This window comes from Rhinatrema bivittatum, chromosome 10 (genome assembly GCF_901001135.1).
Source record: "Rhinatrema bivittatum chromosome 10, aRhiBiv1.1, whole genome shotgun sequence".
Classification (NCBI taxonomy): domain Eukaryota; kingdom Metazoa; phylum Chordata; class Amphibia; order Gymnophiona; family Rhinatrematidae; genus Rhinatrema; species Rhinatrema bivittatum.
This window is the reverse complement of record NC_042624.1, coordinates 77,635,117-77,647,760: the sequence shown is the minus strand read 5'-3', so window position 1 is coordinate 77,647,760 and position 12,644 is coordinate 77,635,117. Positions and strand designations below refer to the sequence as shown.

Genomic DNA, 12,644 nt, shown 5'->3' with positions numbered 1-12,644 from the left:
GGGCTGTCTTCTTGGGGATCTCTGTGGGTCTACTGGTATTTTACTACTAGTCCTGTTTGCTAACCTCTTTTTAACCTATATTGCCCCCAGGTCATGTAGTTTTGAGATACTGAAATAAAATATGGATTAGTATGGCACAGCATAGTCTGAGGAGAGAACTTCTGTATAAAGCGCAAAAGTTTTAGTTCTGTGGCTGCTTAAGGTGAAAAGTTGAAGTCCATCATGCAAAGAAAAGGGTAAGCTGTAGCATGTTAGCTTCCTCACTGGATCCCCCACTAAAAAAACTCCTACAAACTGGAAACTGGCTAAATGAAATGTGCTAAGAGATGTTAGCCACAGTGAGTGTGGAAAGGTATTCGGGTAGTGGTCTTCACTTTCAGTCCTTGAGGGCTACCCATAGGCCAGGTTTTCAGGCCATCCTTAATGATATGCGTGAGAGATTTGCATGCACCTCCCTCCATGCATGTTGGTGGCTTATGAGGACTGGGAGTGAATACCGGTGCATTACAGTGATGACAGAACCTTTTTGGAGCACAGTCATTGTAAAGCAATAGTGAAACAACTAGGTTGGTGTGCAGCAGTGGAGCAGAATTTTCATTTGGGAGTGATATTCACCCCAGAGATCTATAGGAACTGAAAAATAAAATTGCAGACCTGTTTCTGGTAATTTGCAATCTATCATTTAAAGCACCCACAATACCAGAAAACTGGAGGGTGGCCAATTGTGGCAGCCAGTTTTTAAATATGGCTCCAGGGGTGATCTGGGAAATCATAAACTAGTGATCCTGATGCTCGTACCAGACAAAATGGTAGAAAGTATTTTTTAATTTTAATTTTTTTTAATAGACTTATGTTCACCCTACAATAACACTTCTAATGCTTAAATAAACACATGTCAAATTGTTCAAATACAATTATATATAATCTGTGCCTGAAGCACCAACTGTAGATTTACCCTATCCTTCCCCTTCTTCCTCTCTCCTCTCTTTATGCCCATGTTTTTAAATATCTCCCAGAATTTTGAAAAAACGAGAAATTGTCTCCGCAAAGCTGTAAGTCATTCCATAGAATAGATGTGCCATAGACACTTATAGAATCCATTGCTGGCTGCCTCCTGTTTCTTCCAGTATAATGCCACTTCAACCTAGCTGCCAGCATAATATGGGGTTTTAACTTGGCAAGCGGACCTGTAATATCCTCTAGTTCAGCATTAAAAGAAAAAAAAAAAAGAATTCATGTTGCAAATCAACCTCACACTTTGTAACATCCGTTATGAGGGTTTTCACCCGCTTCCAAAGTGAGACAAAGATAGAATTCTGCCATCGTCCCAATACCCCCACATCCTCTCCAGCAAAATTCTGATGCTCTATGATACATTTTCTTCAGCCTGTGGGGCATGAGATATCACCTATAGTATGCTTTGTAAGTAACTATTTTAAAATCAAAATTCCTGACTATGTAAATAGACGCAGTTTAATGGGAATCAACATAGTTTTTGCAAAAGGAAGTCTTGCCTTACCAATTTACTAGACAATTTTGAGGATGAAAATAAACATAAAGACAAAGGTGAGCCGCTTGATACAGTGTATTTGGATTTTCAGAAGGCATTTGACAAAGTCCCTCATGAGAGACTCCTCAGGAAATTGTGAGGTCATGGCATTGGAGGCAGTGTACTATTGTGGATTGGTGACGACACGGTGGGTGGGACTAAATGATCAGTTTTCCGAATGGCGTGTCCCAGGGGTCTGTATTGGGACCTGTGCTATTTACAAATGATTTGGAGATTGGGAAGAACTGCAGAAGGACCTTGTGAGACTTTTAAATGGCAGAAGCAATTTAATGTGGAAAAATGCAACGTAGTGCACGTAGGGAAGAAGAATCTCAATAAGTACACAATACTGGATTCTGTGTTAGGAGTCACTACCCAGGAAAAGGACCTCGGCGTCCTTTTGGACAGTACAATAAAATCTTCGGCTCAGTGTATAGCAGTGGTCAAAAAGTCAAATAGAATGTCAAGAATTACTTGGAAAGCAATCGAGACCCAAACCCAATAATATCATAATGCCTTTGTATACATCCATGGTGCGACCAAACTTTGAGTATTGTGTGCAGTTCTGGTCGCTTCACCTCAAAAAAAAAAGACACAGTGAACATAGAAAAGGTGACAAAAATGATAAAGGGGGATGAGAATAGCTCCCTTATGGAGAAATACTCTTTAACTTGGAAAAGAAATAACTGAGAAGGGATATGATTGAGATTATAAAATCATGAATGGGGTGGAATGGCTAAATAGTGAAGAGTTATTTACTCTTTCAAACAACATTTGGACCAGGGGACAGTCCATGAAACTAGCAACCAGCGGATTTAAAACAAATCATAGGAAGTATTTTTCACTCTGTGAGCAATCAAGCTATGGAATGTATTGCCAGGGGACATGGTCAAGGCAACCAACATACAGTGATTTCAAAAGAGGATTGGACAAGTTCCTGAAGGAAAAGTCCATAAATAGTTATTAGCCAGGTAGACTTGGGAAAGCCAGCGCTTATCCCTGGGAATGAGATATGTTATCAGGTATCAAATTTTAGACACCGGGTGCTCTCGCTCCTGGGATTTTCCAGCCTTGCATTAATGCATCCTGCCATTTGAAGAGCCAAAAAATGATTCTGGCAGACTTGATCTGAAGCAGGAATATAGAAGAATTGTGAAAAATGTTTGAAGGACAAGGGAAACTCCCTTTTTAGTCTGTCAGACTTATGTATCCCTTTTTTTTTTTTTTTCCTGCAAAACTTTTGTTGTTTGTTAGAGAAGGTCTGCTAATTATTTCAACAGTAAAATAAGCCCATTTAGCTAAAACATGAAGCAGAGCTTTTTCAATTATTGGGCCCATATTATGGAATGCTTTTCCCCCATCTTAGATCTGTCTGATCTATATAACCTCTTTTTAATGCAGCTTTTTATTGACCATTATTTTAGGTTAAAAGTTCTGTATAGATTTGGTGAGCTATATACTGTGTGCATTAATTCTGTGTTTGATTTATTTTTGTTTTGTTTTGATAAGGCTAGAAATATTTTAAATACAAAGGAACGACATTGTGCTGCCAAAATAATTATGCTTATTCATTTGGAAGAGCTTTTCTGAGGAGCCACAAAACTTTGTGGTCTCCAAGAGAAGAGAAGATAAACAAGTCTTGTCTCCTTCATTGTTTATATATACATGAAAACAGAAATGGTAGCTCAAGGGTTTAATTATTAGGGAAAAGGCAAACCCAGCTAAAGAGAAGCTTAACCTCTTGCTGAAACAGCCCTCTTTTTTAATATATGATTCTGTGTGAAAATGATGGAGCTGTCCGTCTAGACTTTCTTCACTATAAAAGTTACCTACCTTTGTAATTTTCTTGCCGGTCAGAACAGTGAAGCCCGTGTTGGTGGATGGGTTTAAAATAAAGAGGGCGATATCAAACAGCAGCATAAAAAGATAGTAAAGAACTGGTCTTTGGTAGGGACGTTTTGACAAGATCATAAAACTTCCATTTCTAAAGCATTCTTGAAACCCTGAAAAATGTTTCCTACTGAAACTTGAAGCTTCCAGGGAAGGAGCTCAGATCCCTAAATTGCTGGTCAGAGCTTTACTTGGCAGAAGCCAAAGTTAGTAATTGTTGCCACATAGGACAACGATATGACAGGATGAACTTGGGAGATCGAAAATGTGCTTCTTGTTTTTGTGCAGCTTCTGAACAAGTTTGGACTGGACAAAGTCTACGAAGGGCAGGTTGAAGTAACTGGAGATGAATATAACGTGGAAAGCATTGATGGTCAGCCTAGCGCCTTTACTTGCTATTTGGATGCAGGTCTTGCAAGAACTACCACTGGAAACAAAGTGTTTGGAGCCCTAAAAGGAGCAGTCGATGGTGGTCTGTCTATTCCTCACAGGTAAATAAGATGAGTCAGGTCGCGGCAAGCTGAACTAATTTTGGAAATTCCCGCTCGTTCAGGCCAATGCAGAGCAGTGCATTCAACTGAGCGCACATTTTAACCTTCATTCAAATGCACAATTTCGTGAGCATAAACCTTACTGTCAGTGCAGCAAGGAATTTTATGTTCACAAAATGTGCATTGCAAAATGTGAGCACTGCTTAGTTCCCTCGCATGGAAATCCCATGCAATTGAAGAAATGCAGTTTCTTAGCATTGTAAACTTTAACTCCTGGGTCCTGAAGATCCTTAAAAACAGTTTAAAAAAAAAAAAACAACCTCAAAAAAAGTGTGGGATTTATCCGGTTATCTGGTCACACTGTTGCTGCCACTTAGCCGGGTAAGAGCACTCTCCTTCCGGCTCCGTATCGGGTATTTGTTCCAAGTTAAAATGTGCATTTAGCCTGTGCCGAATGCACATTTTACAGTCCACGTCCTTTTTTTTTTTTTTTTTTTTTAAACTCCCAATGCGTTTGCTTACTGCATTGTGAGTTAAAGTTTGTAATCTGGGCGTTCCAAATATGTGCTGAAATCTAGCGCACAGTTTCTTTAACCCCAGATTTCTGCATTGTGGCACTTGTAAACATGTGAAGGTAATGTCTTCATTGTGGGCTTGGTGTTCTGTCTGACTGAACCATGGTATGCTTGTTGGATCTGGAGGTGATCTGCTTCAGTTTTCATTTTTGACTTGTCCGACTTAAATTTATGGCACGATTTCTGACTTTGAATGGCAGATCCAAGCATTTGTGGTGATTTGTCATCCTGGGGTCAGGAAGGGTTATTCGAATTTTGGAAATTTAGTCCAGAATCCAGCTTGCAGGTGTCTCCCTCCTACCCTTTGAAACAGGAGGAGGGGGACTGTTTTTTTTTTTTTTGTTTTGTTTTGGGGGTGCAGTACCTCAGTGACTTCTGATTGGCATGTGATGGCAGTGGGAGCAGTGTGACTGCAATTCAATTCTCACATTTTGCATGCCTGCACATGGAGGTGTTGGATTGGGGTTGTGTAATTTTAAACCTGAAACAGTTTAATTTCTGTTGGGTTTTTTTCTTTTTTGCCTTTCTTCATATTGGACAAAATATCTCTTAATTGTCTAAATGCAAGATCCAGCTGCTTTGGAGCATTAGGATGAGGTCTGTAAGAATTTTGGAGCTCTGCATTTAACAATTTGTAACAATTGATCTGAACTGGAACAACTTCAATTTGCAACTGAACCAGGATATTTGACTCTCTTATGAATATTGCTTTGAAAATACTATAAACTTGCAGTTTGGAGATGGCTAAGTTCTGAATGGGATCCACTGAACCTGCTGATGTAGAGTTCCTTGGTGACGTTTTGGCGATCAGGATACAAAAGAGAAACCCGCGGTAAAGCCCCCTAATATTTTGCTGTAGTTTCTTAACGTCAGTCCATTTAAAGATAAATTTCTTAATGTGTAGCCAGATGGACTCAGGACCAATGGGTTTATGCTCCCTTGCCAGCAGATGGAGACAGTCAGGTTTCAAAGCTGATGTCACCCTAGATACACCCCTGCAGTGACCTCAGCCCTTCAGTATTTCTCCAGCAGATATGGACATGCTTTCCCTATGGGGATCACTGGACCTTTTGGAAGAAGAAATTCTACATTTAAATTGGAGAAAACAATTGAGCCCCGCTCTCCTGCGGTGATACCTAAAGGTCCCTCCCCCAGTTGAGAATTCCTGAAGCGATTTCCGAGATCCCTTAGAGGTGTGCCTTGGTCCGGTAGCTGGTTCTCAGCGTGGACTCTGCTGCTGAAGTAGCTGAAAGGCAGCAGGTGCAGGAAGCTGAGCACGGCGGTGACAACCAAAGCCCTCTGCCCCTGCAGTCGGAGACCATCTGTGCTCAGCCAGTAAGCTGTAAAGAAAGTAAGTAAAAAGAAAAAAAGGGATTTCCTCCAGTCTCGTTGCTCAATGTGCTCTACCGATGACGTTTCCAATCCCGTTGAGGTAAGGGGAAGTGGGCTTCCGAGCAGGTTGAGTGGCTCCTCGGTGGGCTAGGCCCTGTTGTAAGCTTGGTTGGCACACCACATGGTAGGCCGCAGCAGTACCATCTTGCGTGCATTTTTGTGCCTGTATTGCCACTATAGAGCTTTGGTACGCGCGGTGCGTGTTGGCTCTGCACACAACATCACGCATGTACCTACGTGCACTGCTTACTAGGCACAGAATACAAGTAAAGCCGGGTGCAGGTGCTGTGCGTGCACCTCGCTGCGACCCACATAGGTGCCCAAAATCTGCATAAAACTTTAAGCGTGAGCTGTCTGAACATGCAGTTACTGCCACCAATGGCATATTAGGGCTGCACAATCTGACCTGGATTCTTGCTTATGTCAGCACTGAGGAAGCCCAGGGAGAGCTGGCCTCCCCGGACTTTGCTAAGCCCAGCTCATCCCATTCAGAGGATGAGTCAGTCATAGCCTTAACCAGAAGTACCCCAGATCTGAGTAGCCCTGGGACTGGGTCATCCATGGGAGAGGGAAATTTAGGGGCTCCTGCTCCAGTACCTCCTGGGCTAGGCATGGACCCAGCCGTCTTCTCTTGGATGGAATTCTTTCAAGGCCTTCATATAAGTGCAGTCTGCTACCTCACTTGCCCCTTTTCGGACGGAGCCTCAGCTGGTAAGCTCTCCCTCTCCCAGTCCTATTGGCAGACCTTGAGGCATGTCTTGACTCACCAAGGGTATGCCTGGCAGGGCTGTGGATGGCACGGACGAAGAAGAGGATCCATATTCCTTGGGAGATGGGGAAATTCCCCCTGGTTTAGAACTGTATCGGACCATGTTATGGTTTTTCCATAGAGATGAATTGCTGGCCCTGGTTTCCCAGATCCCGAAGATGCTGGGAGTTCCTGAGGCAAAGAAGAATCCTATTCTCATTACCCTACGGAAAGCCTCTAGCTACTTTCCAGTACTGGAAGCCACCCAGGAGTTGATTGACCTGGAATGGGATGCCCCAGAAGCAACTTTTAAAGATGGACGAACGTTAGAAGCTCTGTACCAACTGGATCCAGCAGTGAGAGAACATTTGCATTTCTCTAAAGTGGATGTGCTGGTCTGTGCCGTCTCTAAACGAACTGTCCCAGTGGAGGCAGGAGCGGCCTTAAAGGATGCGTACGATAGGCAGATGGAGTCCATCCTTAAACAGGCCTTTGACACAATTACAGTGACCTTACAGATTGCTTTTTCTTGTGCGCTGGTAGCACGTTCATGCCTGCTCCTCTCTCGGGAGGTGGATGACTAGGGGGCAAATTCCAGAGCAGTCATGGAACCCACCACCACCTTTTTAGCTGACGTGGACTCGGACCTAGTCCATACCTTGGCCAGAGGAGTGGCCTCAGTGGTGGCGGCCAGAAGACAGCTATGTCTGAGGAATTGGTCTACAGACACAACCTCCAAAGTAAATCTCACAAAGATGCCCTTTAAAGGATCACTCCTCTTCGGAAGCAAATTGGAAAAGCTTGCCAGTAAATGGGGCAAATCTCCAGTACCCTGACTCCCAATGCTTTTGCCTGTACAGAAACTCAACATTTCAGAGATCTCTGTCCTTTGGGAGGTCTTAGTCCTTTCGGAGTCGGCAGCCCAAGAGAGGGTCAGGCTTGGGTTCGTTCCGAACCCCCCACTGAAGTTTTGCCGACCCACCCTCTGAACGAGGAGATAGTGGATCAATTGTCCCTCTTCTACTGATGGTAGGTCGAGATCACTTCGGATAAATGGGTACTGGAGGTCAAACAAGAAAGATATGCGCTGGGATTTCACAGCACTCCTCGGGACATATTCATGATAATCTCCTTGCCACTCCCAGTGCAAGAAGCAGGCAGTGGAGACTACCCTGTTAAGGCTCCTTAGGATGAGGGCTATAATCCTGTACCTGTGCCCCAGGAAAAAAAATACGGGGCGTTATTACATCTATTTCATTGCCCCCAAGAAGGAAGGTTCCTTTTGCCCCATCCTGGATATCAAGAGCGTCAGCTGACATCTACGAGTTGATTCATTTCCGCATGGAAACACTACGCTCTGTGATAATGGCTGTGCAATCAAGAGCGTTCTTAACCTCCCTGGACCTATCCGAGGCCTTACCTATATGTTCCAATCCAGCAAGAACATGGTTTCCTATGCTTTGCGGTACTGGGTCGCCATTATCGGTTCTAGGCACTGCCCTTTGGCCTGGCTACCACCCCCAGAACATTTTCCATGATTATGGTGATGGCAGCGTTGAGAAAAGTGGGGATCCTGGTGCACTCGTACCCAGACTGGCTGATCCAGGCAAAGTCTGTGGAAGAGAGCTTCCAGGTGACCAATAGGGTGACCACCTTGCGTCAGGAACTCGGGTCAAAAATCTGGACAAAAGCAGTCTCAAACCCTCCCAGTCCTTGGAATATCTGGGAGTCTGGTTCAACACCAAGAAGGGCAAGGTCTTCCACACGACGATGTGGATATGGAAGTTGAAGTCCCGAGTGCATCTGATCAACACAATACGCCCAACAGTGTGGAGCTATCTTCAAGTCCTCAGTTTGATGGCGGCAACCCTGATAGAAATGCCGTGGGCAAGGGGACACTTGCGACCACTTCAACGCTCCCTGCTTTCACGTTGGAACTCGCTGTCTCAAGACTATTTGATTCACCTTCACTTACCAATGGAAGTATACTTTCGGCTCCAGTGGTGGCTGCAGGAAGCTCATCTGGGTGTACTTCTGTCCCCTTCGAACTGGCTGGTCCTCATGCCAAACACAAGCCTCTGGGGTCGGGGAACTCACTCTCAGGAACTGACGGCCCAGGGGCATTGGACCGAGGAAGATGCCCTCTGGAACATAAACCGCCTGGAAGCCCAGGCAATCGGCTTGGTGTGTCTATAATTCAGCCACATACTCCAGGGTCAAGTGGTCTGCGTAATGTTGGACAATGCAACAACGGTAGCCTACATCAACCGCCAGGATGGAACCAAAAGCCAGCAAGTGTCAGAGGAGATAGATCTTCTTATGGAGTGGGCAGAAATACATCTACAGATAATGTCAGCCTCCCACATCACAGGAAAAGACAACATCACAGCAGACTTTCTAAACAGGGAGCGTCTGGATCCAGGAGAGTGGGTGTTGTCGGCCAAAATTTTTCAGCTGGTAGTTGATCGCTGGGGTCTCCCGTCCATCGACCTGGTAGCCGCATCTCACAGTGCGAAGGTTCTTAGATTCTTCAGTCGCAGAGGAGATCAGTTGACCCTGGGTATCGACGCTCTCGTTTAGACCTGGCTGGAAGAGGAGCTGCTATATGCCTTCCCTCCTATGTAGGGTCATTCACAGAATTAAGCACCACAGGGATTAGTTCTACTAATAGCTCCATATTGGCCCAGGTGTCCATGGTATGCGAACATGCGGAAATTCCTGGTGGAGACCCCCCCCCCCCCCCCCCCCCCCCCCCCCCCCGTGCCTCCCACCACACAGGGACCTGCTAAGCAGGGACTGGTCCTTCATGAGGATACAACTCTATTCTGTTTTACAGTTTGGCCCTTGAGAGGGCTTGCCTGATGAAGCAAGGCTATTCGGCAGCAGTAATTGCCACCTTACTCTGCGCTGAAGTTCTCTAAGCCCCTAGTGTATGTGCGGGTCTGGAGAGTATTTGAGACCTGGTGCGAGGAACGCGGTGTTTCCCCTCGGACAGTCAAAATCCCACTAATTCTGGAATTTTTGCAGGCCAGCTTGAATAAAGGTTTGATCCATAACTCCTTGAATGTAGAGAGAGTGTCTTGTGTCTCCTGTTTCAGGAGCAAGGTGAACAGAACCCGCCTGTTGGCCTATCTGGACATAACCCATTCTCTGAAAGGGGGAAAGCACCTCCGGCCATCCGTATGGTGGATAGTTCCCTTGTAGAATCTTAATCTAGTATTGGAGTTTTTGGCAGTGCCCTTCTTTTGGCCATTGCACAGTCTTTCCTTGCATTTATTAACCCTGAAAATGGTGCTCCTGGTGGCTAAATGCTCGGCATGTCGCATCTCTGAACTACAGGCATTGTGTCGGGAACCGTTCCTCCGGATGACTTCAGGAGTGTTACAGCTTCATACTATTCTATCCTTCTTGCCCAAGGTAGTCTCTTGAGTTTCATGTGAATCAGTCCATTTCATTGCCATCCTTAGATAAGCACAAGGACACAGAAGAATACCACCTCCTCCGCCATTTGAATGTCAGTAGGCTTTTGGTGCGGTATCTGGAAATTTCAGAACCGGTCCAAAAGACAGACCTGCCTGTTTGTCCTTCATTTTGGAAGGAAGCAGGGCAAACCAGCTTCGCAGGCTACCATAGCTTGCTGGATTAAGGAGGTGGTCACAGGAGCCTGTGTGGAGGCAGGAAAGCCATTACCCCTTCAGGTTAAAGTTCTATCGCATGGATGTTCAGGCCCGGGAGGACGCAGACTTTGCAAGGCTGGTGTCAGCCTCCCGCCCTGATCAGGAGTAGCTTTTTTTTTTTTTTTTTTTTACATCCCATTGGTCCTGAGTCCATCTGGCTGCATGCTAGGAAATGGAGAAATTACCTACCTTTATAATTTTGTCTCCTTAGTGTAGACAGATGGACTCAGCATCCTGCCCATGACTGCCCAAGAATGGTGCCAAGGTTTCGCCCATACAGTGGATATCGATTCCAAGAGATTATGTGTAAGCCGTCATCCAGTCCCTAGATCAGGGCATCTATAATCTTATTGGGGTTCAGTGTTTGGTTGAGTACAGTTATAGTTGTCTGTTTTTAATCCAAGTTTTTTCGATAGTATATCCATGGTGGCTTTTGAAGAGAATACTTAAGGGCTGAGGTGACTCCAGAGGTGTACATCAGCTTTGAAACCTGACTCCGTCTCCATCTGCTGGCAGGGGAGCATAAATCCATTGGTCCTGACTCCATCTGTCTACACTAAGGAAGACAAAATTATCAGGTAAGTAATTTCTCCAATAATCTGCATTGAAAGGGGAGTAGTAGTTGCCACATTTAAGTGTTTTGTTCTAGTTTTAAAAATTTGATCTGTTGTATTCATTATGAGCAAGCCTGCACTCCAGCTGCTTTCTGTGATGATTCCCAGAACCTGAGCACACTGTAGTTGGTCCTTGGTCTGCATATGAAGTAACTCTGTTTCAAGACGGGACTGATAGCAGCTGAAGTGACCGGCGGCAGCCAGGTTAGGGGATGTCTCACCAGATTATGTACTGACTACTGTGATCTGGATGCTTGGTTTCGTAGTACTAAACGTTTCCCTGGCTACGACTCTGAAAGCAAAGAGTTCAATGCCGAAGTTCACCGCAAGCACATTCTAGGACAGAATGTTGCAGAATACATGCGGTATCTGATGGAGGAAGATGAAGACACATACAAAAAGCAGTTCTCGCAGTACATTAAGAACAGTGTCACGCCAGACATGGTAAGATGCTTTCTCTCACTTTATTTTTATGCAGGTGCCCAATTAATTGGCCCAAAGCTAGATTAGACAAGGCAGGTTTTGATACCATTCAGCCACTTACCCCAATCCTTGTTGACTGAGCCATGAAAAAATGGATTAAAAAAAAAAAACAAATTTTGGAGGTTGTCTTCTTTTGTGCAGCAGGAACCAAAAAAACAATGCAGAAGCAGTATTCATGGCTCTTAGGAGATAGTCCAAACCACCATGCCACATCAGCACCTATTAACTGGTTTAAGATAAATTTTACTGGTTATGCAGCCATTGCAATAGTGGTACAGTTGACTGTGATGGTAGGACTTGTATCTAATGCAAATGAGGGAAAATTAGAATATAAGAAGTTAGGAAAAAAGTCCCTTGTATGCATAAGAGACCATTTATAAATTGCCTCACCTGCACAGCACATTTAAAGCAGGAGTCCTCAAGGACTGCAACCTGGTCAGGTGTTGCAGATTTCCCCAATAAATATGCATGAGATCTGTTCGAATACAGTGGTGGAAGCGCATATTCTTTGTGCAAATTCTAAAAACACGACTACACCAAGGACCAAGTTTGGGGACCCCAGATTTAAAGTCACCATGGAATGTGCAGGTCGGCTTTCTCTCATGTGTGGTGTTGTGCTCGCCTGGGGAGTGGTGGGTGGGGTGGGAAGGCTGAGGGAGTTCACCCCAGGGGACTATCAGGAAGTGCCTTCAAATGGGAAAGTCTCGGTGAAGCCTGAATTGGGGGGGGGGGGGGGGGGGGGGTTATACTGAGCACACTTCACAATTAAAATTCATGCTTTTGTGACTGCTTTGAGACATGCTAATTGGATTAAAAAGTCCCTTATTCAGAATTGGAAGAGAAGTCTTTTTCTTTCCCTTCTGATTTCAGTTGGAACTTCTCTAGATTCTAGAGAACTTCTCTAGATTCTAGAGAAGTTCCAACTGAAATCAGAAGGGAAAGAAAAAGACTTCTCTTCCAATTCTGAATAAGGGACAATATGGCTGTTTGTTAGTTTATGTAGGTTTAAGTTTATTTTAAAGAAATGATGCCTTTGTTCTGTTTCAGGTTTGTGCTTTTCGGGTTTGTTCATTTCTGTACATTTTTAATATTACATGCATGGCCTGCCTTGGATTGCACAGGAAGACTTCTGATGCTGCCCTGGCAGTGCACATGCTTGAGTTGCAATTACTGCATACTTGGTGATAGCTTGTACGGTTGGTTTTCAAAACCAGAGCCCCAAGTA

At 44.6% G+C, this 12,644-nt stretch overlaps 1 protein-coding gene and 1 non-coding gene across 2 annotated transcripts in view; both read left to right on the top strand.

The window, feature by feature from the left end:
* RPL5 (ribosomal protein L5) overlaps positions 1-12,644 on the top strand; it is a 31,372-nt gene that overhangs the window by 4,302 nt on the left and 14,426 nt on the right. The window contains exons 5-6 of the mRNA XM_029617971.1: positions 3,728-3,930; positions 11,203-11,380. Coding sequence (XP_029473831.1) covers positions 3,728-3,930; positions 11,203-11,380 — 381 coding nt within the window. The remainder of the gene's footprint in view (positions 1-3,727; positions 3,931-11,202; positions 11,381-12,644) is intronic.
* LOC115100492 lies at positions 11,024-11,118 on the top strand. Its single transcript, XR_003859102.1, has one exon. It is a non-coding gene; the product is annotated as a small nucleolar RNA SNORD21 (small nucleolar RNA).